The following is a 23880-nucleotide window of genomic DNA, read 5'->3' as shown; positions in this document are numbered from 1 at the left end:
TTTTCTGGAACAGCTTGGTGTTTCAGAGACACTTTTTACTTTTCCTGCCTAACCCTGCCCTGGGATCAGCTATTTCTCCAAAGAATCCTCTTCCTTCTTAGTGAATGGTAATGTGGAAACCAAGATGTATATTGACCTTCAATATTTCCTTGAGAGGCCCTGGAACCTGTTATGCCATATATGACTGTGTAGATTGTTCACTCAAGGGGAGGAATCATTTGTGGGTGGAAAATGTTTTTCCAAATATCATTTGTAAATATGAAAGCATACTTTCAAATTGTTTTTGAAGTTTATAGAATGTTTCAGTTTCACCACCCTCCTAGATCAGGGGTTACCTTAATCTTTGCTTTCTTTTTTGAGATATAGTCTAAAGTATGTGTTTGGCATTTCACATGCTAAAGCTAAAACTGCTAAAGGAATAACTGTGTACAAAAATATCAGCTCACAGTTAATTTCTGCCTCTTTAAAATTCTTGACAAAAACTAAACATTTATCCTTTTATGCACCTAATTCAGTAAACAGCTCACCTGTTATCTAATATCCTACATGAAATAAGTACTATTGTCATATTACTAATAAGGAAAAAATATTTCCCTTCACAATGTTCTTTTTAAATAATGTCTTAAAGAAATTTGTAATGCTTGGGGCTGGGGCTGGAGCTCAGTGGTAGCACACTTGCCTAGCATGTGTGAGGCACTGGGTTGTATTCTCAGCACCATTATAAATAAATAAAATAGTTATCAACAACTAAAAAATTTGTAATGCTTATTAATACAGATGATAACAATTTCCATTTATTGATTTAAAAGTTTGAAGACCAGGATTTTCCTACATCTGAAGATTTAACAGATTGTTCTGATAACTTTTATGTCAATTACTTGTAAGCTTTTTAAATGAAATATGACATGTAGTTCATAAAAATAAAAACTAACCTCATCTATTAATTTATATTTTCAGAAGTCGTTTTTCTGTTCCTTCCTTTGAGTTGCTATAATTATATTTTCACTTTTAATATTAACGTTTCTTCTCTTAGATTTGTGTTTATATATAGACAATTTGCTAAAACATAACAGTAATATCTTTTTGGTTCCTAATTGATTTATTTTATAGGTTTCTGGAGGAGAAGATGAAATCCAGCAATTGCAAAAAGCATTGCTTGATTACTTGGATGAGAACACTGAAACTGACCCTTCACTAGTGGTAAGATTGTTTGCTTTTTTAATTTAAATTTGGTCTTAAGAAACTTTGGAAATGAAGAGGAAAACTTAAGTTGTTTTGGAATATTGATTTTGAAACAAAAAATTACTTGGTCTTCTAAATAGAAAAGAATGGTTAACTGTTATTTTGTCTGATGTGGGATTCTGATTACAGATACCATAAGCTGAACAAAAAGAACTTGTGTAAAAAGGGGAATATTTGGGCTGCACATGTGGCTAATACCTGTAATCCCAGCCAGCTCTTGGGAGGCTGAGGCAGGAGGATCGTGACTTCAAAGATGCCCTTAGCAACTTAGTGAAGCCCTAAGCAACTGAGTAATATCCTGTCTCTAAATAAAAAGGGTTGGCGATGTGGCTCAGTCATTAAGTGCCCCTGGGGTTCTATTCTTGATACCAAAAAAAGGAGGGTGGGAATACTTGGAAATCTTCTCATTAATTGTCTTTGAATCTAGGGTAGGTTTTTGCCCCTCAGGATAGGTATATGTGATACATAGATGATATCTTCGCATTATTTTTTTAATTATTATATTTTATATATAACCATTTTTATGTGTAATCTTTATTTTTATGTAAGTTATATAAACTACCCAAAGTATTCGTATAATAGGCCATGTATAAAATTTGTAAAGTATGTTAAAGAAAAGGATGAGTATATTGGAGTATTATGTTTTTGCTGAATGGCTATTCTGCTGAATGAGATTGGAGACCAACACATTATTCAGCCAACTCCTGCAAGTTTTCAATTTGTATTCATAGAACAGATTTATAGGTGTGCCTCCATATTAAACTATTTCAATGTAACTGGCCTTTGCATTTCTTAGAAAAGTAAAACAAGGTTTGAAAATGGATGGAGTCTTCTACCTTCAGTATTTTATCCATTTATTCTAAACTTTACTAGTTGACCCATAACCTGTCTAATCTTACTAATTCATGTGATATGCCCTTGGTTAAGTAATTGATAGTAGTATTTTATATTTCATACAGATGTATTTATTATCTTTCGACCTCATTAGTATAAGTGTTTTATCAAGTCTAACTAGTAAGTTTTCTATTATCCAGGCTATTCCCAATTTTCTGTTCTTAAAATTGGATTTTTTATGATATGAGTTGGTTTACAGTAAACCTGAATAGTTGTATTTCTGATTGTGAACATTCTAACTTTATTAATGACTGCAAATGTTGTTACTAATTTCATCAAGCTTATCTATCTAATTTCTTTCCAGTTTTCTCGTAAATTCTATATAGCCCAGTGGTTTCGTGACACAACTCTGGAAACAGAGAAAGCAATGAAATCACAAAAAGATGAAGAATCATCTGAAGGAACACATCATGCAAAAGAAATTGAGACAACTGGTCAAATTATGCATCGAGCTGAAAACCGGAAAAAGTTTCTTAGAAGCATTATCAAAACCACACCGTCTCAGTTCAGCACATTAAAGTAAGATCCAGGGAGAAAATGTATTAGATGTATAGATTGCTTTGATACCTATTTACAAAAAAAAAAAAAAAAAATTAAAATTTTAATGACTTTTTGTTGCAGGATGAACTCTGACACCGTGGACTATGATGATGCTTGCTTGATTGTTCGATACTTGGCCTCTATGAGGCCGTTTGCCCAGAGCTTTGATATTTATTTGACACAGGTAAACTGGGCCAGAATTCCTTATACAGTGTTGTTGATTTTTTTGATTCTGGATGCTTATGGAGTAGCATATAATATCTACTTATTGTTGAACACAAATATTTCAGAGATTATGGAAATAGGATTTGTTGTAATATTCCATATTTGTTAAGATGCCATTGTTCTACATGTCCTTTTTATGTTGGTTGTTTTGTTCTACAAATACCTGCGTATATATCTGTATGAATAGACACAGGGTATATGGGTAGTGAGGTTGTACAAAATTATTCAGTTGATCAAATTATGTTTGAATGATACTAAATATTCTTTATTAAAGTTCACATAACAAGATTTTAGTGTGACTGTAGATTCTCAAAAAGGAAACATAACAGTTGGTGTAGTTGAGAATGCTTAGCTGAAAGAGACCCTGAAGTATAGAATGCTACACTTCCAAAAGGTACTGATCTTTAAAGTTTGGGATCAGTAAGATAATGAATCTTGTACTCACGTATATACAAATTCAAAGGAGATAAATAATAGATTGTTTTCTTTTGTATGTCTTCATCTATGCTTTGTTAAATTTTATGTTTTAAAACTTGCAAAATGTCAATGTTTGCTTGGCAGATACTTCGAGTTCTTGGTGAAAATGCAATTGCTGTTCGAACAAAAGCCATGAAGTGTTTATCCGAAGTTGTTGCTGTAGACCCCAGTATTCTAGCAAGGGTAAAGAGAGCAAAAATAATTTTCTTCCTCATGTTTTCTAGTGAGATTAAAATATTATCTCTACTTAATATAAATTATAATATCTTTTTTTCATTAGCTTGATATGCAGCGAGGAGTTCATGGACGACTGATGGATAATTCCACTAGTGTTCGAGAAGCAGCAGTAGAATTACTAGGTCGATTTGTCCTTTGTCGACCTCAGCTTGCTGAACAGTATTATGATATGCTGATTGAAAGAATATTGGTATGTTTGTTTTGCCATTTTTATAATGAATGCAATTTCGACTTTAAAATATCACAGTTTTAAAATGATAAACTAGAAAAGAGACTCACTTCTTAGTATCATAAAGCAAATCATTGGCAAAAATTGTATTCCTCTTTTCAGTCATGGCAGTTTACAGTGAGTAAATGATAGGAAATGAGATAATTATTTTTAGACAGGAATCTAGAGTAATTATATATTTATACATATGTATGTATATATATAAACAAGAAGAATTATTTCAGTGAGAGACAATTATAGAACATTGGTATCTGAGAATATTTTTGGATCCTTTATATGTATCTGCATGTTTCCTTAAAGCTAAATTATGGTAAGCCTCAGATACCTGCAAGTTAAGCCAGAAAGTTACTTGAGATTTAAGAATGAACTTAAGGGCTGGGGTTGTGCTCAGAGGTAGAGTGCTCGCCTACCATGCGTGAGGGACTGGTCGACCCTCAGTACCACATAAAAATAAAATATTGTGTCCACTTATAACTAAAGAATAAATTTTTAAAAATAAATTTATTTAAAAAAAAAAGAATGAACTTAAGAAATACTGTTCTAAGTTATTCTTTCCTTGCATATCATAGAATTTTCTGGCCCTGAAGGATTTTCCTGGAAAATAAAAGAAAACATTGGCATTCAGAAATGACTATTCTTCTTACCGCCCATTGTAGGCACATTGACTTCTTTTTGTATATTCAGCATAGATACATTAATACACAAGATTAGATGTGCATATAGTGAAAAGAATTTGTTTTATCATCATTAGTCAAATATCAGAGTATTGTGTAATTGAGCATTATAGAGTAATTTTCAGCCTCTGCTAGGCATTAATTAATTTTCATTGAATAAGAAAAGGGTAGAAGAATTTTTTCCCTTTTTGTGCCTTTCCCCAAGAATAAAGGATATAATTAATAGGATTCTCAAATATCTAATGAACTCAGATAGAATTAATCCTAGAAGAATATCCTAAAATGTTCTTAGGACTGCTGAACTGTATATGAGAAATTAAAAATTTATATATTAAGCATCTAGAGTTTGTTATTTATTTTAAAAACTGTTAGGGTTTATTATAAAAACTGTTAGGGTTGAGGTGAGGATGTAGCTCATTGGTAGAGCTCTCACCTGTCATCCATAAGGCCCTGGGTTCTATCCAGAATAACACACACACACACAAATTTAATATGAAAATGTATAAATTAAAGGAAAATAAAAAACCACCTTTCTATTTCACATGTGTTTTTGCTAGATTATTTTAAATTAAATTATAAATATTTTACTATTTTTCCCAAAGATACTTCAACTTGCAGTGCCAAAAAATAAAGATATTATAAACAAACCCTATCTTACCTAACCAAACTAACACTTTCTAACATCATCTAATAATCAGTTCATATTCACATTTTCCTATTCTTCCCAAAATAATGTCTTTTCCAGTTTTGTTTTGAGTGTGTGTTTTTTATTGTTGTTTTTTTTAATGCCTCAGATAGCACATTGCATTTGGGGATCTTAAAATTGAACTCTATTCTCCCACTTTTTTATACTTTCCCCTTAACTGAATAATTTTAAAGACCAGGAATTTTATTATTTTTCCATGGTTTAATATATAATTTGTCCCTTCTTGCATTTCCTGCAAGCCTAAATTAGGTAGTGTCAAAGGTTTTATTAGTTTCCATTTAATATTTTTTGTTAATTCTACTATATAGATGCTTCTTCCCTGCCAGACACTGTTCTAAAAGCTTTGTAATTTTTATCCCACTTAACTCTGGAAAGCTTGTATCTAGTACTAAACTATAGAAAATGTTTCGAATATTTATTTTAAAGTACAGACAATATCATAAGATTATCCATATTTGTAATAACATTAATAAGAAAGCATGTAAAGAGTAAATGTGCCAGGCATAATGATGTACAACTGGAATTCCCATGGCCCAGGAGGCTAATGCAGGAGAATCTCGAATTCAAAGGCAGCCTCATCAATTTAGCCAGGCCCTGTCTGTAAATAAATTATAAAAAGGGCTGGGGATGTGGCTTAGTGGTTAAGCATCCCCAGTTCAATCCCCAGTACCAAAAATAAAAGAGTAAATGTTTGGACCATGTTTATCATATTAACATATAGTGAATGTGATGGTTTGATATATAATTACTAATTTTATCAAATTGTATTCTCCTAAAGCATTTGAAAATTTTCTAACAATTGAAAATACCTTTCTGCTCTTAGGATACTGGTATCAGCGTCAGGAAAAGGGTAATAAAGATTCTAAGAGACATCTGTATTGAACAACCAACATTTCCAAAAATTACAGAAATGTGTGTAAAAATGATTCGAAGAGTCAATGATGAAGAAGGCATAAAGGTAAGATGAAAATTTACTAATATAAAATTTATTTTTCATAAATATTTGAAATAATGCATGTTTATTACATCTAAATTTTTTTGCTTTAAATATATGCTTTACAAGTGAATCAACATTTTTGGTTTGTTAAGTTAAGAAAAAGACATATTTGACACTCTTTCTTTCTTTGTTACCTGGGATTGAAGCTGGAGTGCTTTACCACTAAGCTATTTCCCCGATCTTTTCTATTTTTTATTTTGTGACAGGATCTTATCACTGAGGCTGGCATTGAACTTGCAATCCTCCTCCTGCCTCAGCCTCCCAAATCACTGGAATTATAGGTGTACACTCCATGCAATCTGCTTAAGTAAATACTTTATTAAAATTCTAATCCTAAATTGTAATTTCCATATATACATATACACACACACACACACACACACGCATACACTTATAATCATTTATTTGTCCCTAGTTTTTTAAGTTGAACAAGCACTGTAAAAATGTCTCTCTTAAAATGCAGTAAAAATAGCCAGATTTTGTGGTTCACGCCTGTAATCCCAGTGACTCAGGAAGCTGAGGCAGGAGGATCACAAGTTTAAAGTCAGCCACAGCAATTTAGTGAGGCCCTAAGCAATTTAGCGAGACCCTGTCTCAAAATTTAAGAAAAATGAAAAGGCTGGGGATGTGGATCAGTGGTTAAGCAACCCTGGATTCAGTCCCTGTAGCCAAAAAAAAGGGCAAAGAAATACTTTTTGTTGGATCAAAAATATTTGTATACTAAGCATAGGTTCTAGGCTAGGCATAATATCACCCAAATTATTTAAAATTTGGGTGATATTAAATTTACCAAAATGAAAAGTTTTTAATTTCAAAAAATTAATGGTGATTTTAATTATAAGGAAATTCATACCAGAAACTTTTGGGAATTTTGTTTTGGCTAAATAGGCCTTGTGTTGGACCTAATGAGAATTTGGAGTTGACAATTTGCCATATTTGTTGTAGTTACTTAATTTGAAATTTGTTTTCTTCTAGAAATTAGTAAATGAAACATTCCAAAAACTCTGGTTTACTCCAACTCCACACAATGACAAAGAAGCAATGACGAGGAAAATTTTAAACATCACTGATGTGGTAAGAAAGATAAACAAGTGTGTGGTCACTGTGGGTCCAAACCTAACTGAGACCCATTGTATCTTATGAAGGGGGAGAGAAATGTGTTGAGATATTTGGTTTTAATCTTTACATTTAGTACTACTTCCTGCATATTTTTGAAGTTTCTCAACAGACACAAGTAAGATTGAAATTGATGTCTTCCAAATGCCACAACTTCTTGGCATTTGTTAGTGTAAGCTTTTATTGATCATCTTCTTGTCTTCCAACAGTTGAAATCAGAGAGAGAAAAAAGAATAGATAGTAGCCAAAGGACAGCAACATACAATTCAGAAAATATGAAGTCAGTTTACCTTCATTTTGGTTTTTAAGCTATAATTTTTGACCCCAAATTTGTTCATGTTTTGAATATAAGAAATTTTATATACTCAGTATTTATATTTTGAATATAAGAGATTTTTTATGCTCAGTGACATGATCATCTACATTTTCACTGATCCCTTTAAACCTACCATAAAGAAGGTTAAGAAACAAATATCTTTATTTTTATTGTTTTAGACCTTACAGATTTTTCTGATACAATGCACTTTAAGTTATTATACAAAATTTAGTTCCATATTAATCCTCAATATATTAAATTAATTGATTGCTTTGGAATAAAATTCTGTAACATTGGCAAATGTTTAAATAACTGATAAAAGATAGTTTAACAAAAGTATGATGTTTGGTTTGTTTTGTTTTTTTGTGGTGTTGGAAATCAAAACCTAGGGCCGTGAGCATGTTAGGCAAGCTCTACCCTAAGATACATCCCCAGCCCCCAAAAGTATGTTTTTTTTTTTAAATAAATTTCTAACTTTGATAGTTTCACCATCAATTATTTCCCCCAGGTTGCAGCATGCAGAGATACTGGATATGACTGGTTTGAACAACTTCTTCAAAATGTGAGTATTATTTTGACTTCTGATGATATGAAATTTATATAAGGTGGTTCTATACAGACTTTATGATCTTAAAAAATTGTTTTTTAGTTATTTTGTTAAATATTTGTCTTTTGATGAGAGACATTTATTTCAGTATGCTAGGCTGAATGTTTTTAATTTCCCTAGGATATGATCCATTATTCCATTGCCTGTTTTTGAACCACTAATGAAAATTCTTTATTTCTGTCTTTTGAGATTATGTATTTTTTTTATCCCTTTAATTAATAATAGACATAATATATACAAATAGATATACATATTGCCTATGTTACTTGTCATATTATAAAATCCATAGAATTTCCTTTAGTGGTGTAGATATAACAAAAAATTTGTTTTGTGAATGGAAATGTTTCTCTAAGAATTTTAAATTATTTTAATTTCAGAAACTTTCAAATAAAAATATTCATCACTCAGCTTCAAAAGTTAGCATTTTTTCAGTCTTGTTTTATCTATCCTCTCATCTTTTCTCTTTCTTCCTTTCTCTTTCTTTTTAAATTTTACCCTCCTGTAATAATTTTTAAACAAATCTCAAGCTTTATATTTATTCCAACCATAAACATACAATACTAACTCTAACAGGTAATTCCCACATTCTATATTTTGTAGATCTCATCTAATGTCTTTGAAGTTGTTTCTCTATCCAACATTTTTCCTATAAACACCAGGTTAGATCTAGAGGCTTAAATAAAATTGAAGTTCAGTGTTTAGGATAAGGACACAAATACTTCACAGACAGTGGTGAATATTATTGCATCACATCAAAAAGCACATAATATCTAGGCCTGTCCTTAGTGATTGATCTTTGAGTTTAGGTGTTGTCAGTGTGATGCATTATATAAGTCTCTCAGACTGGTTTTTATGATCATTATCTAGACTCAATATTTCTTTCATTCTTAATGTATTAATTAGGTGGGACTTTTCTCTAAAAATATTTTTTTAGGCCAGGTACAGTGGTGTACACCTGCAATTTCAGCCACTCAGGAGGCTGAGTCAGGAGGATCATTTAAATTTAAGGCCAGCCTCAGCAACTTAGCAAAACCCTGTCTCAGAATAAAAACTAAAAAGACTGAGGATGTACATTAGTGGGTTTTTTTTTTTTTAAGTGCCCCTATATTTAATTCCCTGTCCAAAAGCAAAAAAAGAGAATTTAAAATTTTTAAGTTTTATTCCTGATTAACTATCTGGTTACTGTGAAATACAATTTGTACAGAAAATGCTTGATTATTTTATACTGTCAATTTTCAGAATGAATTTTATCAACATTCAGAGGTGACTGTTGAGTTTTGTTCATTTTTTAATCAGTGTGAACTAATAGATTATGTATGTTATATATTTTATTGCAATCATGATTTGTTTTGAATCTCAAATTCTCCCATCTTTTTCTAGTAGTAGTCTGTTCAGGTTAGTCCTGTATACTTTTTTTTTTTTTTTGTAAATTGGGATGGTATGGGATTTGATTGTAGGAGCTTACGCACAAAGAATTAAATGTAGCTATAAGAAATTACATTATTTGGGATTACTAAAAAGAATCTAAAATAATATCACTGAATTAGAGCTGTGTATTGTGGGCAAGTTAGAAGCAAAGGGGATATGTCCATCCAGATTCATGATCTTTTAACAGTGATAGTTTTATTCTTACATTTTTTGTATCTTTGCTCTACAATCCTATTTAGTTAGCTAACTAATTGTCCATTCAATTCATGCCTCCTATACTTTCTTACTTTTAGTTTCTACCAGCAATTTAGTTTCTAATAACATTCTTACTTTGTGTTCTAGTTTCTTAAACAAGCAGAGTTTGATTTGATGAAGGAAATAAAGCTCAAAAATATTTATGCAAATACATGTGACAGACATGATCACCCTTAGTAATTTTAACAATATGTATGCATAAGTTTTAAGAGAAGCTAGGAAGAATAAAACAATGGACTGTTAAAGTTATTGGAAATTCTTGAATATTATGTTCACACATATATATACATTCTACTCAGTACAATTTCATATATTTCTAATTTTTGTTTTGGGGTTGTGTTCATTTCTTGTAGATCAGTGGTTTCCCATTTATGGAATTAACTTCTTAGGGAACCATGAAGTACTACACTAAATAGCTTGAAATTCATGTATATACCAAGTTCTGCCCATTGACTAAGTATTTATGTTAAAATATCACTTTTAAAAGATCTGTGGAGTAGACAAAGGGAAATAAAGAGAAGGGAGGAGGAATGGAATTAGGAAACACAGTGAAATGAATCTGACCTAACATTCCTATGTACAAATATGAATAAACCCCAGTAATTATAGGGCTGGGGTTGTGCTCAGCGGTGGAGCGCTTGCCTAGCATGTGTGAGGCCCTGGGTTCTATCCTTAGCACCAAATAAAAATAAATAAATAAAGTAAAGATATTGTATCCAACTATAACTAAAAAATAAATTTAAGAAATAAATATAAGTAAATAGCAGAAAGATCAGTAGAGGAAAGGGAGAAGAAGTATTGGGGACTAAATTAGAGCAAATTATATTTCATACTTTTGTAATTATGTCAAATGAAATCTATTGTCATGTATAACTAAAAAAAATCAAGAAAATAAATGTAAAATAAAATATCACTTTTAAATATATGGAGCTAGCTGGGCCCAGTGGTGCACACCTGTAATCCCTAGGGAGACAAAGACAGAAGTATTATGAATTCTGAGGCAGCCTCAGCAACTTGGTGAGACCCGCTCTCAAAATAAAACATAAAAAGGGCTGGAGATGAGGCTCAGTGGTTAAGGGTCTCTGAGTTCAATCCTCAGTATTAAAAAAAAAAAAAAAGTATGAAGGTATCATTTCCTTTAAAACCTTAAATGAAAAAAAAATAAAAATTTTAAATGAATGAAGTCATATTTGAGTTTTGTGCCATAGTTAAGTAATACATGAAAGAATAACTTATAAAGGTTCCCTTTTTTATATTTTTAGTTGTAGATAAACACAATAGCTTTATTTTATTTATTTATTTTTATGTGGTGCTGAGGATTGAACCCAGTGCCTCATACATGTGAGGCAAGCACTCTACCACTGAGCCACAACCCCAGCCCTCACATATTTTTATTTCTAAAAAAAAAAAAAAAAAAAAATTCAAATTAGTTTAACCATTACCATATGTTTAGTACTTTCCTAAGAAGCTCTACATTAACAGCCTTCAAAAGGTACTATCATAGCCCTGTGATAGGTACACTAAAACTGAATTGATTTTTATAGTGCTATTTATTTTAATTAGCTTATAATCCAAAACTGGTCAATTTTTAGTGTATGAAGAAAATTCACACAATGAAAAAAATAAGGATGGTCCCATGTTTTCTCTCTTTCTGGGTAATATGATCCATAGTATGGTCTTCTTGAAGTTTACAGTTAAACACTACCTCTGTCGACCAGTAAATGAATAAACTAACTGTGATGATTCTATACAATGTAATAGTACTCTGCATCAGAAAGAAACCAGAATATTAATACATACATCATAAATGACCAATGAAATATTATGCAGAATGAAATTAGACTTACTGAGGTGTGTATGTCATTATTCCATTTATATAAAATTATATAACAGACCAAACTATTTGTATTAGAAAAATTCAGAGGAATGGTTGAAGAGAGTTGGAGATTGGGAAAGAACATGAGGGAGCTTTCAGGGATTATTTATAGTAATGCTGTATGTCAGTGTTACTAATTGGTGCATCTGTATTACCTGAGGCATTCTTAGAAGTGTAAATTCTCATGCCCTTTCCCAGATTTAATGAATCAGTAACTCTGAGGATAGGGCCCATCATTCTATACTTCAATAATCTCTCCGAATGATGCTGATGAAAGGTAAAAACTGAGATCTCTATTCTCTATCGTGGTGTAGGGGTTTGTGAGGTATAATGGTGAATCTGACAAAAGTGAGCAAAGATATGCTGAAGATTTACCCATTTTATTACATATACATTTTATCTCGGAGGGAAAAGAGGGGCATATACTAGTAGTTTGCAAATTACTTTGAAATGCATCAAAAGTAAAATAGAAGGTACTGCAGATATAGCTCAGTGATAGAGTATGTGTTTAATAAAATATTAATGGTATAAAATCTAAAGGGTAAGTTGAGTGTATTCATGGTGAAAGAATTTTTTAACTTATTTGTATGCTCAAAATTTTCATAATAAAATATTACTGTGAAGTACCTAAATCATTTGGTATGTTGATACCTTTAAAACATTTTTAGCTAGGAAAAATACTGTATTAGAAAATTTTATGTACCTTAATTAGTATATTGTGAGTGCACAGCTAGTATACATGCATGTGATTAAAAGAAATGATCATTTCCAAGGATATAAGAAAAAAGTTAATAAAATTTAATACCTTTGAGTAATAAATTATAATAAAATATGAATTCATTAATTTGACAGAGAATAAACTATAAAACCTAAAATAAAAATAATGCAAAATGAGGAACTGTTAAGGGATTTTATCAAAATCAAGAATACAAAATATTCATCATGTGGCTGTGGTTATAGTTCAGTAGTAGAGCTCTTGCCTATCACGTGTAAGGCACTGGGTATGATCCTTAGCACCACATAAAAGGTAAATAAAAGATATTTTTAAAAAATATTCATCTTTTATGCCAAGATGATCATAAAGTGTACTTGGAAATGTAAAGGCAAACAAAAACAACTAAGCTACTGTTAGAACTTATTTTTAAAGATAAAGTAAATGAAGATATAACAATAATAAATAGATAATACTAAACATACCAGGAGAACAAGATAGCCTAGACCTACATTTGCTATTAAGATGTGGCAGTGCAGATTATGGAAGAAATGAGGTTGGAGCATTTGACTATTCATCAGATTTTTTTTTTAAATCGATTCTACTTGAACTCAAAAATCAACTCCATATAGATTTAAAAAAAAAAAAAAACCTTTGAAATTTTTAAGCAGAAAATAATCGGTGAGTACATTTTTTTTAACCTTTGTGTAGGGAATGATTTAAAGAAGTTACAAAAAAACTGAACCTTAAAAGACAGATAAGTTTCACTGTCTTAAAATGAAGAACATTTTTAAATCAAAAGACATCTTAAAGGAAGAAGATAAGTCACAGAGAAAATATACTTGACATACACATAACCACCAAAGAATTAATATTAACAATCTATGTAGAATTTCTTTGTTTACAAGCAACATAAGAGTTCTAGTAGGATAATAGGTAAAAGGCTTAAACTGTGTTTCATAGGAGGAAAAAAAAACGGTTTAAACTTGTGCTGTTGCAAACTAGCTACATGCATTTTTGAAAAGTTAATTTGTAATTTTGCTTAATTTTTACTTAATTTTAGTTCCTCAATCCCACTAACCAGTGTTTAAAAGCCACTTATGACTTATGGCAAACATATTGGATAAGTTTCTTAACAGATATAGAACATTTGCATTATTGCATAAAGTTATAATCTGACATTACTGAAATTCTTAATAGAAATAAAATATAAATTTTGATTCCTTTAATATCTCCAGAATTGTTTTAACTAATCATTATTAGCAAAACAGATATACCTTAATGATTTTTTCCTTGGATCTATCATGAAAGATTGGATTAATGCCATTAAATTAGAAGTGATCTCTATTTTCATCTCATTATTCATAGTATTTTTAGCATTTTTTATAAATGATTTAGTAGAAGATAATAGAAGAAATTATTTTGTGTTTGCCAAATTTGAGATGTAATCACATACAGATACAGTTATTAATTCTTTAAAATAATTAAATTAGTACCGAATGATATTCTTTGTTTGGGGTTGGAATAACAGAGAGAAGGAATATCTCATATTCTACTTCAGGTCCAACACACAGCATAATAAAATCGTTTGAAAGTATTTGTAAATTATTGGTTTGTATTTTTAAACATGTCATATATTTTTGTTATTAATTTGACTTTCAATATTTGTTAATGACAAATTGAAAAGCATATTACTTACAGACACGTTTAATGTGTTTATTATTATTGCCTAATGAATAATTATACTGGGATTTTTTTTTTATATATATATACGTATATAGTTGTTGAAGTCCGAAGAGGATTCCTCATATAAACCTGTGAAGAAAGCTTGTACTCAACTTGTTGATAACCTAGTTGAGCACATTCTTAAATATGAGGAATCTCTAGCTGGTAAGACATTTTATCTATTGGTCCTTAAGTTTGATATTATAAGATATTTTAAAATACTTTGGACACATTTCTCATTTTTACCTCTGATTCTGCTTGCCTAATAATTATCTACTTTACTTTTCAGTGAAGTTTCTTTTTATTGTATAAATATCTGTTTAATGATGCATTCTACATTATATTTTTAGAGATGACTAAAATTATCTAGCACAATATAGTGAAAACATAAGCCTCATCTCTTCTACATATCTTTCAGTCCAGGGTCTCAAATGTATTTAGGTAATGGTACTTATCACAAAACTATTTGATATCTTTTAAATCACATAAAATTTTCTCTCAAATGAAATTATTTTACTATTTTGTATTATCTATCACACTATTTATTAGTTACAAATCTGAAATTTTCATCAGTTGTAAATAATTATAGAAAAATACGAAAGTCATAATTGATACCTATTAGCTGAAAGCATGTAAGATAAACATTATTTTCCATCTCCTAAAGCACATTAAGGAGAAAGAACAATTAGACTCAGTCATTCTTCATGCTGGGGACAGATAAGTGTCTTAACAGAGATACCATTTATGACACCTAAGGAAATTGTTGATAATTCTTAATATTTTTATAGCATTTTTTTTCTTCAATTTTTTTCCCATTTTCCATGTGTACCTCTTTTTCCCTTTTATCTCCTTGTTCTGTTTTTTATTCTGGTTTTCTTCATCCTAGATTTTAACGGTGATACTGATGTTCTGTCCGTTCTTGTTAAAATTTGCTAATTCCCTCAAAAAATTAGTTTCCTATGAACTAGTGTATCTCCTAATTAGTATCATTTTCTTCCCACCTGAAGAGCATTTTTTTAACATCACTTTTATTTTTTAACATTTTTCAGCTAGAGCAGCATCCCTTTTTTCCCCCAGTATCCCTTAAAAACAGTATCACCTTAGCTAAATTGTTTTTGTTCCTCTTTATACCACATTTATTCCCAAAACCCATCCTTGAACTTCCCAACTTCCATTTTACTTTTTTAACTTTAGTCCTATCCTCTTAGTGTGAAACTTGCCTTACATAGTGATGTCTCTTTGTCCTTTATCTTCAGTGTATTTAATTTCTATAACAGAAAAAAAATGCAGAATAGTATCATAAGAAATGCTAGTCTATTGTATTGAGACTATCCTGAATCTATTTAAGGGATAATATTGAATAATTGAAATAATATTCTGTATTATTTCCTCTGCTTTGTCATATTTTAGTGTTTTATTTCTCTGTTTTTTCAGACTCTGACAATAAAGGTGTGAATTCTGGAAGATTGGTAGCTTGCATAACCACTTTATTCTTATTCAGCAAAATAAGACCACAACTCATGGTTAAACATGCCATGACTATGCAACCATACCTTACCACTAAGTGTAGTGTAAGTATAATGTTATCTTAATGTTCTTTCTTACGTTAAACTTCCAAGTATTTTAAATTTAGAATTCACATTTGTTACCACATTCTCACTGACAGATCAACTTTGTCATTTACTTAAATGTACATTCTAATATTTGTAGCAAGTATATTTTAAATAAAATTTAGGTTTCATTTCTCTGTAAGTTCCTCAAGACAAATCCTCAATAATTACTTAATACATGCAGCTATTATTAAAACCGCAAAGGTGAATGAAGCAGAGTTCCTGTCTTTGAGAAACTTATTGTCTTTTGGATTCTGAGTTCGCCTTTCCTTTGTTTGTCATTTAGAATATATTTTTATTAATCATTTTTATAGCAGAAGTATATTGAATATGGAAGATCTAGTATCACACCAGAGATATTAGACTAATTAATATTAGATATTAGATATTAATGTTGATACTTTAGATCAACATTAACATACGGTTTTCCAAAATAAAATCCAAAAATTAAAATTGAAGTAAAGCAATTTAGCAAATAAATTGAGATTTTTTTAAAAAATATATGTAAGTCAGCATTGTGGATGTGTTATCTGTTACAAATGCTAAATTTTAAAATACTAAAATAAGTTCAACATACTATGTTTTCAGTATTTCTAAGGAGCTAATTGTAACTGTTTCTCTACTATATTCGTTTTTCTTTGCTGCTGTTTTAAATAATCTGAATTATAAGTGAATGTGAAAACCTCAGAATTTAAGAGTATTTTGAGGACTTAGGAGAGTATCAGAGGATAAAAAATACTTTAAAAACAACATATATTACTTCTGAGATACCAGTTCTATCTTTATGTCTTGTATTAAGCCAGAAATAAATTGGTTAATATGTAATCTGACTAGTAATAGCTCATATTTATTAAACACAATTATTAGGCACTTCCAAGAATTTTGCATGCATTGTCTCATTTGCTTGTTAAAGTTGGCACTATTTTATCCTAGTTTTACAAACTAGGAGACTAAAGTTTAGACAATATAAATAACTTACCTAATGTCATATAGCTCCCCAGTCCCAATGTTAGAATTTAGTTCTATGTCTGTCTCCCTCTATCTAGAGTCTGGACTATAATGTAAATGTCCTTGCATGATTTTTAAGGTTTTTGGTTTTATTTTTGTGTGTGTGTGTTTTGTTTGTTTGGGGTACTAGGGATTGAAACCAGGGGCATTTTACCACTGAACTTCATCCCCAGCCCTTTCTATTTTATTATTTTGAGGACAGTTCTCACTAAGTTGCTGAGGCTGGTCTTGAACATGCCATCCTCCTGCCTCAGCCTCCCGAGCTGCTGGGATTACAGGTGTACGCCACTCGGCCCAGCTATAACACTGTTCATATATATTTAAGCACTTCTGCTTTTATTCCAATGGGATGGATTTTTAGGACTGGACTTGCTAGGCAGAGAATGCGATTTTTTTTTTTTTTTTTTTAAGTTTCTGACTTTAGAATAGATCTTACCAGATTGCTGGGGGTATGTTTTACAACCTTTTTCGAAATCTATATGTGACCATTAATGTCATTAATTTTCTGTGCTTTACTAGTCTAACAGATGTAAAGGAATACTTCATTGTTTCTTCAGTTGTTTTCTCTGACCTCCGAGAAAGTTAAGCAATTTTCATAATATTGAGCAGATATTTTTTGGTAAATTCACTATTCATATCATTGGCTCATTTTACCTTTGAATTATGGGCCCTTTTTCAGATTTTGAAAGCTCTTTAAATATATAGCTTTTAAACCACCTTACAATATATTCATTTCAAATACATTTTTCTTATATTCTGCTCTCTTTTATTTCATGATCTCCTTCATTATTTAAGGTTCTTTTATAGATTTTTAAGATATTTCATTTACCTGATTTTTCAGCCTGGTATTTAAACAAGTTTCAGAAAATGCTGCTACTGCTTTTATTTTCTTTTAAGTAAAATGTTAACAGTGGATCTCAAATAAATTTATCTTACCCAACAAAAACTCTTAACTTATCCCCTTTTGCTTTAAGGAGTTAGGAGTGAGAGATAAGGAAATGACAGAATTCCTGTGTTACTTAGAACATAGTATTCTTTTTTTCCACCCCCCAATGTATTTATTTAGTCCTGTGGGAATCCTGAAGAATGAACGCAAGGTAGGGAAGTTTTTAACCAGTGATATAGTAAACTCAAAAAGTCCAGATGAAGGTCGGTAATCAGTTGCTAAAAACAAGGAATGGTAGCTTGGCTAGATTAAAAGCATACATTAAAAACCTCACTCCACAAAAAAAAAAAAAAGTAACTTTGGTCACCTTTAAGAGACTTTATCACAATCCTTTAGTACATTCTTCAATTTTTGTCTTAACGTTCTACCAGTTTTTAAAAACATGTTTGGTATTTTTTTTTAATCAAAGAAACATTTAAATTTAAAATAAAGAAGACTTATGCCTAGTTTTAGGGTTGTACTTTTCTTTTTTTTTTTTTTTGTACCAGGGATTGAACCTCAGGGGCATTTGACCACTGAGTCACATCCCCAGCCCTATTTTGTATTTTATTTAGAGACAGGGTCTTACTGAGTTGCTTAGCACCTCACCATTGCTGAGGCTGGCTTTAAACTCTCGATTCTCTTGTCTCAGCCTCCCAAGCTGCATCACAAAGTTTAACACAGGATTAACACAGGATTTACCATTCTTAGCACTATTGACAGAGCAGGATTATTCATTGTTGTTAGAGATTCCAGTATTCTTTGCATCATAGGATGTTTAGCAGCATCCCTGACCTCTGTTCACTAGATGACATCTGTGCTCCCATCATGACAAGCAAAAATATCTGTAGACATTGCTAGATACTCCTCAGTAGCGAGTGGAGAGCCATCTCATCCCCAGTTGAAAACTGCTTGGTTAACATACCCCAGTTTGAAAAATACTAATCTTAAAAATATACCAGTCTGTAAAATGTTCTGCTAATGCTTAAATAACTTTTGTTTAGCATTAACTTGTCTTTCCTTTTAGGAAAAAAAATAACTTTAGCAATGTAATTAAGTGACCCCAGGTTCACATGGTAGGTTAGTGTTAGAGCTGGAATCCAGATTTTTTTCTACTTGTTACTCTTCCTTCCATACTTTAAACAAAAACTCTTTTCTAGGTAGACCTTTTTATTTTTAACTGAAATTTTATATACATATGTCCCATAAATGCCTCCAAATACATAAATTTGTATATAGTTTCATTTTAGATTTTGGATATTTATATATTAATTTTGTTCTTATAGACACAAAATGATTTCATGGTTATCTGCAATGTTGCAAAAATCCTAGAACTAGTCGTACCACTGATGGAGCATCCAAGTGAAACTTTTCTTGCCACTATTGAAGAAGATCTAATGAAGCTTATCATCAAATATGGCATGACTGTAAGATCCGGTTTACCACCTCTGTATTAATTATATATAATTTGCAGATGATAACTTTATATTATTGTGTCAGATTAAGTTCCAATGTATTTTATTATATTTTTAAAGCAAATATATATAAAGGATAAAATTAACAGTACATTTTAACTTCATCTTTAACTTTTACCTAAACAGTAACACTTTATTTATCTTTTAGGTAGTGCAGCATTGTGTGAGCTGTCTTGGAGCTGTTGTTAATAAAGTAACACAAAATTTTAAATTTGTGTGGGCCTGTTTCAATAGATACTATGGTACGTTCAATGCCTGAGCTTTAAAATTATTCTGCTAGGTTCTAAAGTGTGTCTAATTCATTTTTAATACAATTGATAAAGGGTAGCATCAGGAGAATTATAACCAGTGTGGTTTTCCTCCATGGTCCACAATCAGAATCCTCTGTCTGAACATGGTGTAGAGTCACACTGGTATCGTAATCATACACGTATATAGGGTAATAATGTCCATCTCATTCTACCATCCTTCCCATCCTCCCACCCTCTCCCCTCTATTATCTTTTGTATTCCTTTAAAACTCCTCTATTATTCAGAAACTTGTCTCCTTACAAATAAAGGCTGATAAATTTTCTGTCTACTATGTAAAGTAGAATTTAAATATTTCTTCCTACAATAATTATTTTACCCTTTAAGAAATGTACCTATATTTTTAGACATTTAATTATTGGAACCTTTACTAAAAACTAATTGTAATTCTTTAGTAATTATTTGAACCTCATAGTTTAACTATAATGGGTTTATTGTAAATAAATATTACTTATCTTCATTAGGTGCCATTTCAAAATTAAAAAGTCAACACCAAGAAGACCCAAATAACACTTCACTTCTAACAAATAAGCCAGCACTTCTTAGATCCCTTTTTACTGTTGGAGCACTGTGTCGGCATTTTGATTTTGACCTAGAGGATTTTAAAGGCAACAGTAAGGTAAAAATCATAATATTATCATTGTGCTGTAAAATAGTCCTGTGTGGCCATGTGAGCTGAGAATGACTATAGTGACAGTGGATGAAGGCAGCATTAGAGCAGTCAGGTTAATGAGAATTCTGAAAACAGCACTACTCCAAGCATGGTCCTCAGACTTGTTTCTGATCCATAAACTGTTTATTATTGGTCTATGACAAGTTTTGAAGTTTCCACCATCTATCAGCTCTTTAATAGTCACACTATTTAGATCAGTACTTTCCCCCACCCCTCCATTTTCTCAATGAATGGAGCAGTGCATTGATTCACACCCCAACACAAGCCCTTTGTCACAATCTGATACTTTGAATGTGACTATTCTAAAATAAATGGAATTGGGTTTTATTTTTTTTGCGGTATTAGCAGTTGAACCCAGGGGTTGTGCAAGTAGGCAAGCACTCTACCACTGTCCTCAACCCAGTTTGTTTATTTTAAAATTCACAAGTGGAAATGCTCATTGTTTTAAATTTCACATGTGGAAATGCTCATTGTTTCTAGGCCTTTTTTGGGGGGGGGTAACTAAAAATTGATCTAAATTACTCCTTTTGAATACTTTAATGTGATTTCCCCCCCTTAGGTTAACATAAAGGACAAAGTACTTGAACTGTTAATGTATTTTACAAAACATTCAGATGAAGAAGTACAAACAAAAGCCATCATTGGTCTAGGTAAGTTCAGACTAAATTTATTTATAGCTTTTAGCTCTTTTAAAAGTGGAGTAAACTTTTGAATATTGTGAATCTAAATTGTTAAGTTTATTTAAATATGTTTCTACTGGCAATGTTGGTATGTAGAAGGAAGGACTGGGGTTTAAAAACTCATGCCTCAGCCAGTGACTTTGAGTGACCTTGAGAAAGCCACTTAATTTCTCAGTTCACCAGTCTCTTCATTAGTATAATAGAGGTAACTTACTATCTCCCACCCGTACTTCCTAGGGTGTCTTAGAATATTCAGCCAGGTTCAGTGGTATACACCTGTAATCCCTGCAACTCAGAAGGCTGAGGCAGGAGGATCTCAAGTTCAAGGCCACCCTTGGCAACTAGGAGAACTTTTTTTCAAAATACAAAATAAAGATGGCTGGATGTGGCTCAGTGGTAGACTGCCCCTGGGTGCAATGCCCAGTATAAAGGAAAAATAAAAAACATTCATTATAGCACTTTTGATAAAGAAAGATAGCATATAGAAACTTGGTGCTATTTGCATACCTCTTGTTATTTTTCATTGCAAAATTTTGTCATTACACATAACTACCACTAAAGGTTAAAACACTGGGCAGTATACACAGCCTTATATAGAAACACATGGTAACGAACCCAAGAGGAACAATTTGTCTACATACTTTTTTCATGTCATTTTTTCAGGAGCATTGGTATAATAAAAATGTGTTCTGCCAACAGGTCTATATGGCTTACTGGAAAGAAATTAGAATATAAGAAATAAGAGAATAGTACTAAATCACCTAAATTGAATAATCTTTAAAAATACGAAGTGTAAAACTTTCTTGCCTTAAAAACATGTAATAAATTTTCTTTCTCTATAATGTAAAATACAAGTACAAGAAGAGCAATTTGTCCAGTTTTGGGGTTTTGTTTTTACTGTTTTATGCAAATTGATATAAAGCTACCCAGTAAGTTTTAAAAATTATTTTTATCTATTTGGAAATGATATTTTGGTAGCATTGTCAAGGTTTATAATTTAACTCATATGCATGGGTAGTCATTTGAATTAGTCTTTTGACAAAAGTTAATAATAAAAAGATTACGAGTTACCTACACCTTTAAATTTTGTTCATAATATCTGTAAACAAACTTAAATCTTATTACCTTATAATTCTTCTATTTCTTTCAGAAAATTATTTATAGCAAGTATAGTGAAAATCCAAACATCGTTTACTAGGAAGTTAAATTGATGTAATATTGCCTTTAAGCCAGTGTATATCATTAAATATTCAGTTTGAATATAGGTAACATGGAATGGCAAAGACCATTGTTACAGCTAATTCAGAGAACAAATAAAATTTTAACTTAAAGAAGCAATACTATCCAAAAAATTGAACCTCTAGACAAATTAATAAGACATCTTTCTTACCTGGGCCATAGTTATCCTATGTCTGATCACTCCATGCTTTGAGTTCAGTTGGGTTTTTGGCATCAATTCTTGGTGTCTTCAAGGATCATCTTTTTTTTCTCAAATATTTATGTATTAACATTGATAATATTCTTTTGCTATTTATTAGTGGTTATAGAATTCAGCATTGTGGCCTCGTGTTAATTCCATATGAGAAAGAAATGGAAGATATTTTTAACTCTAGTTAAATTTAGAAGTTTTTCTGTTTCATAAAATGGATCTATTTCAATATATTTTTAAAATAATTTCAATGTGGTACCTTCTGCTAGGGATCTGAAAAATGTTTGCAGACATGACTTCTTAAATCCTGAAAACATCCCTTTGAGGTAGGCGGGTGGTAAATATTATTGTCCCCATTTTACAGATGGAGAATTGAGGCACAGAGAGATTGTATGACTCACCCAGGGTCACAATACAAGTCAGTGGTGGAGCCAGGAATAGAACCCAAGACTCCTGACTCCTAATCCACTCCCCTAGCCACTAGGCCCTGCTCCCTCCTCAAGGTTTCCTCTTGTGTGAAATTCTCCTTTGAAATGCAATTTCTTGTTTTTAATTCATGGGGAAAGAAGTACCTGCTCTAATACTGCTCTAGGTAAGGCCACCAGCATATTCTTCCAGTCATTCTAAGTTTTAAATTTTTGAAATAAGGAGCTTTTTATATAATTTAACATTTTCAGTAAATATCATGTTTAATAGGAACATATGAAGAGTTTTTCCCCCCCTCTTTCTTAGGATTTGCCTTTATTCAACATCCAAGTCTAATGTTTGAGCAAGAAGTGAAGAATCTGTATAATAATATTTTATCTGATAAGAACTCCTCAGTAAACTTAAAAATACAAGTGTTAAAAAACCTCCAGACCTACCTACAAGAAGAAGATACACGTATGCAGCAAGCAGATAGAGACTGTAAGTGAAAATATATTCTTAGATTTCACAGTACAGTTACAGTTACAATATTCTGTAACTCATTTTCTTTAATCCAGATATCTAAATTTCCTTATATATTAGATGAAGGAATTTAATTAATTAAGTAGGGGTCCTTGAGCTGAATTCGTATCTAGACCTTGGTTTATTTTTAAAATTCCTAAAATAGTTGTAATGTTTGGATATATACAAATCTTAATATGTTGAAGCAAGAGAAGGAATTACAGTTCTCAGTGGGGTCTCAAAGGAGCCTCTGACACAAGGAAAAAAACATTTTGAGGTTTGAGTTGTAGCCTTAGTTTATAGCTAGTAAAGTTAGTATGCTCTTACTCTGTGTTTTCCATTTGCTTCCTTTTTTAGGGAAGAAAGTTGCAAAACAGGAAGACTTAAAAGAAATGGGTGATGTTTCCTCAGGGATGAGTAGTTCCATCATGCAACTTTACCTCAAACAGGTGCTTGAGGCGTTTTTTCACACCCAGTCAAGTGTACGCCACTTTGCCCTAAATGTCATTGCTTTGACTCTAAACCAAGGTCTTATTCATCCAGTTCAGGTAAGCAAGTTTCAAAGTAGTAGCACTACTAAAGAGCCACT

General features: G+C 31.3%; 1 protein-coding gene across 4 annotated transcripts in view; it reads left to right on the top strand.

The window, feature by feature from the left end:
- The window catches only part of Nipbl (NIPBL cohesin loading factor), a 174319-nt gene that overhangs the window by 134996 nt on the left and 15443 nt on the right, over positions 1-23880 (top strand). For all 4 annotated transcript variants that reach the window (XM_026401800.2, XM_026401802.2, XM_026401799.2 and 1 more), the window contains 16 exons: positions 1111-1200; positions 2441-2655; positions 2758-2860; positions 3463-3561; positions 3659-3805; positions 6048-6182; positions 7197-7295; positions 8162-8215; positions 14313-14421; positions 15691-15827; positions 19086-19226; positions 19423-19516; positions 20047-20201; positions 20815-20905; positions 23097-23270; positions 23649-23839. In XM_026401800.2, the coding sequence (XP_026257585.1) occupies positions 1111-1200; positions 2441-2655; positions 2758-2860; positions 3463-3561; positions 3659-3805; positions 6048-6182; positions 7197-7295; positions 8162-8215; positions 14313-14421; positions 15691-15827; positions 19086-19226; positions 19423-19516; positions 20047-20201; positions 20815-20905; positions 23097-23270; positions 23649-23839 (2034 nt within the window). The remainder of the gene's footprint in view (positions 1-1110; positions 1201-2440; positions 2656-2757; positions 2861-3462; positions 3562-3658; positions 3806-6047; positions 6183-7196; positions 7296-8161; positions 8216-14312; positions 14422-15690; positions 15828-19085; positions 19227-19422; positions 19517-20046; positions 20202-20814; positions 20906-23096; positions 23271-23648; positions 23840-23880) is intronic.

Source organism: Urocitellus parryii, chromosome 1 (genome assembly GCF_045843805.1).
Source record: "Urocitellus parryii isolate mUroPar1 chromosome 1, mUroPar1.hap1, whole genome shotgun sequence".
Taxonomy (NCBI): domain Eukaryota; kingdom Metazoa; phylum Chordata; class Mammalia; order Rodentia; family Sciuridae; genus Urocitellus; species Urocitellus parryii.
This window is presented reverse-complemented; position numbering and strand designations above follow the sequence as displayed.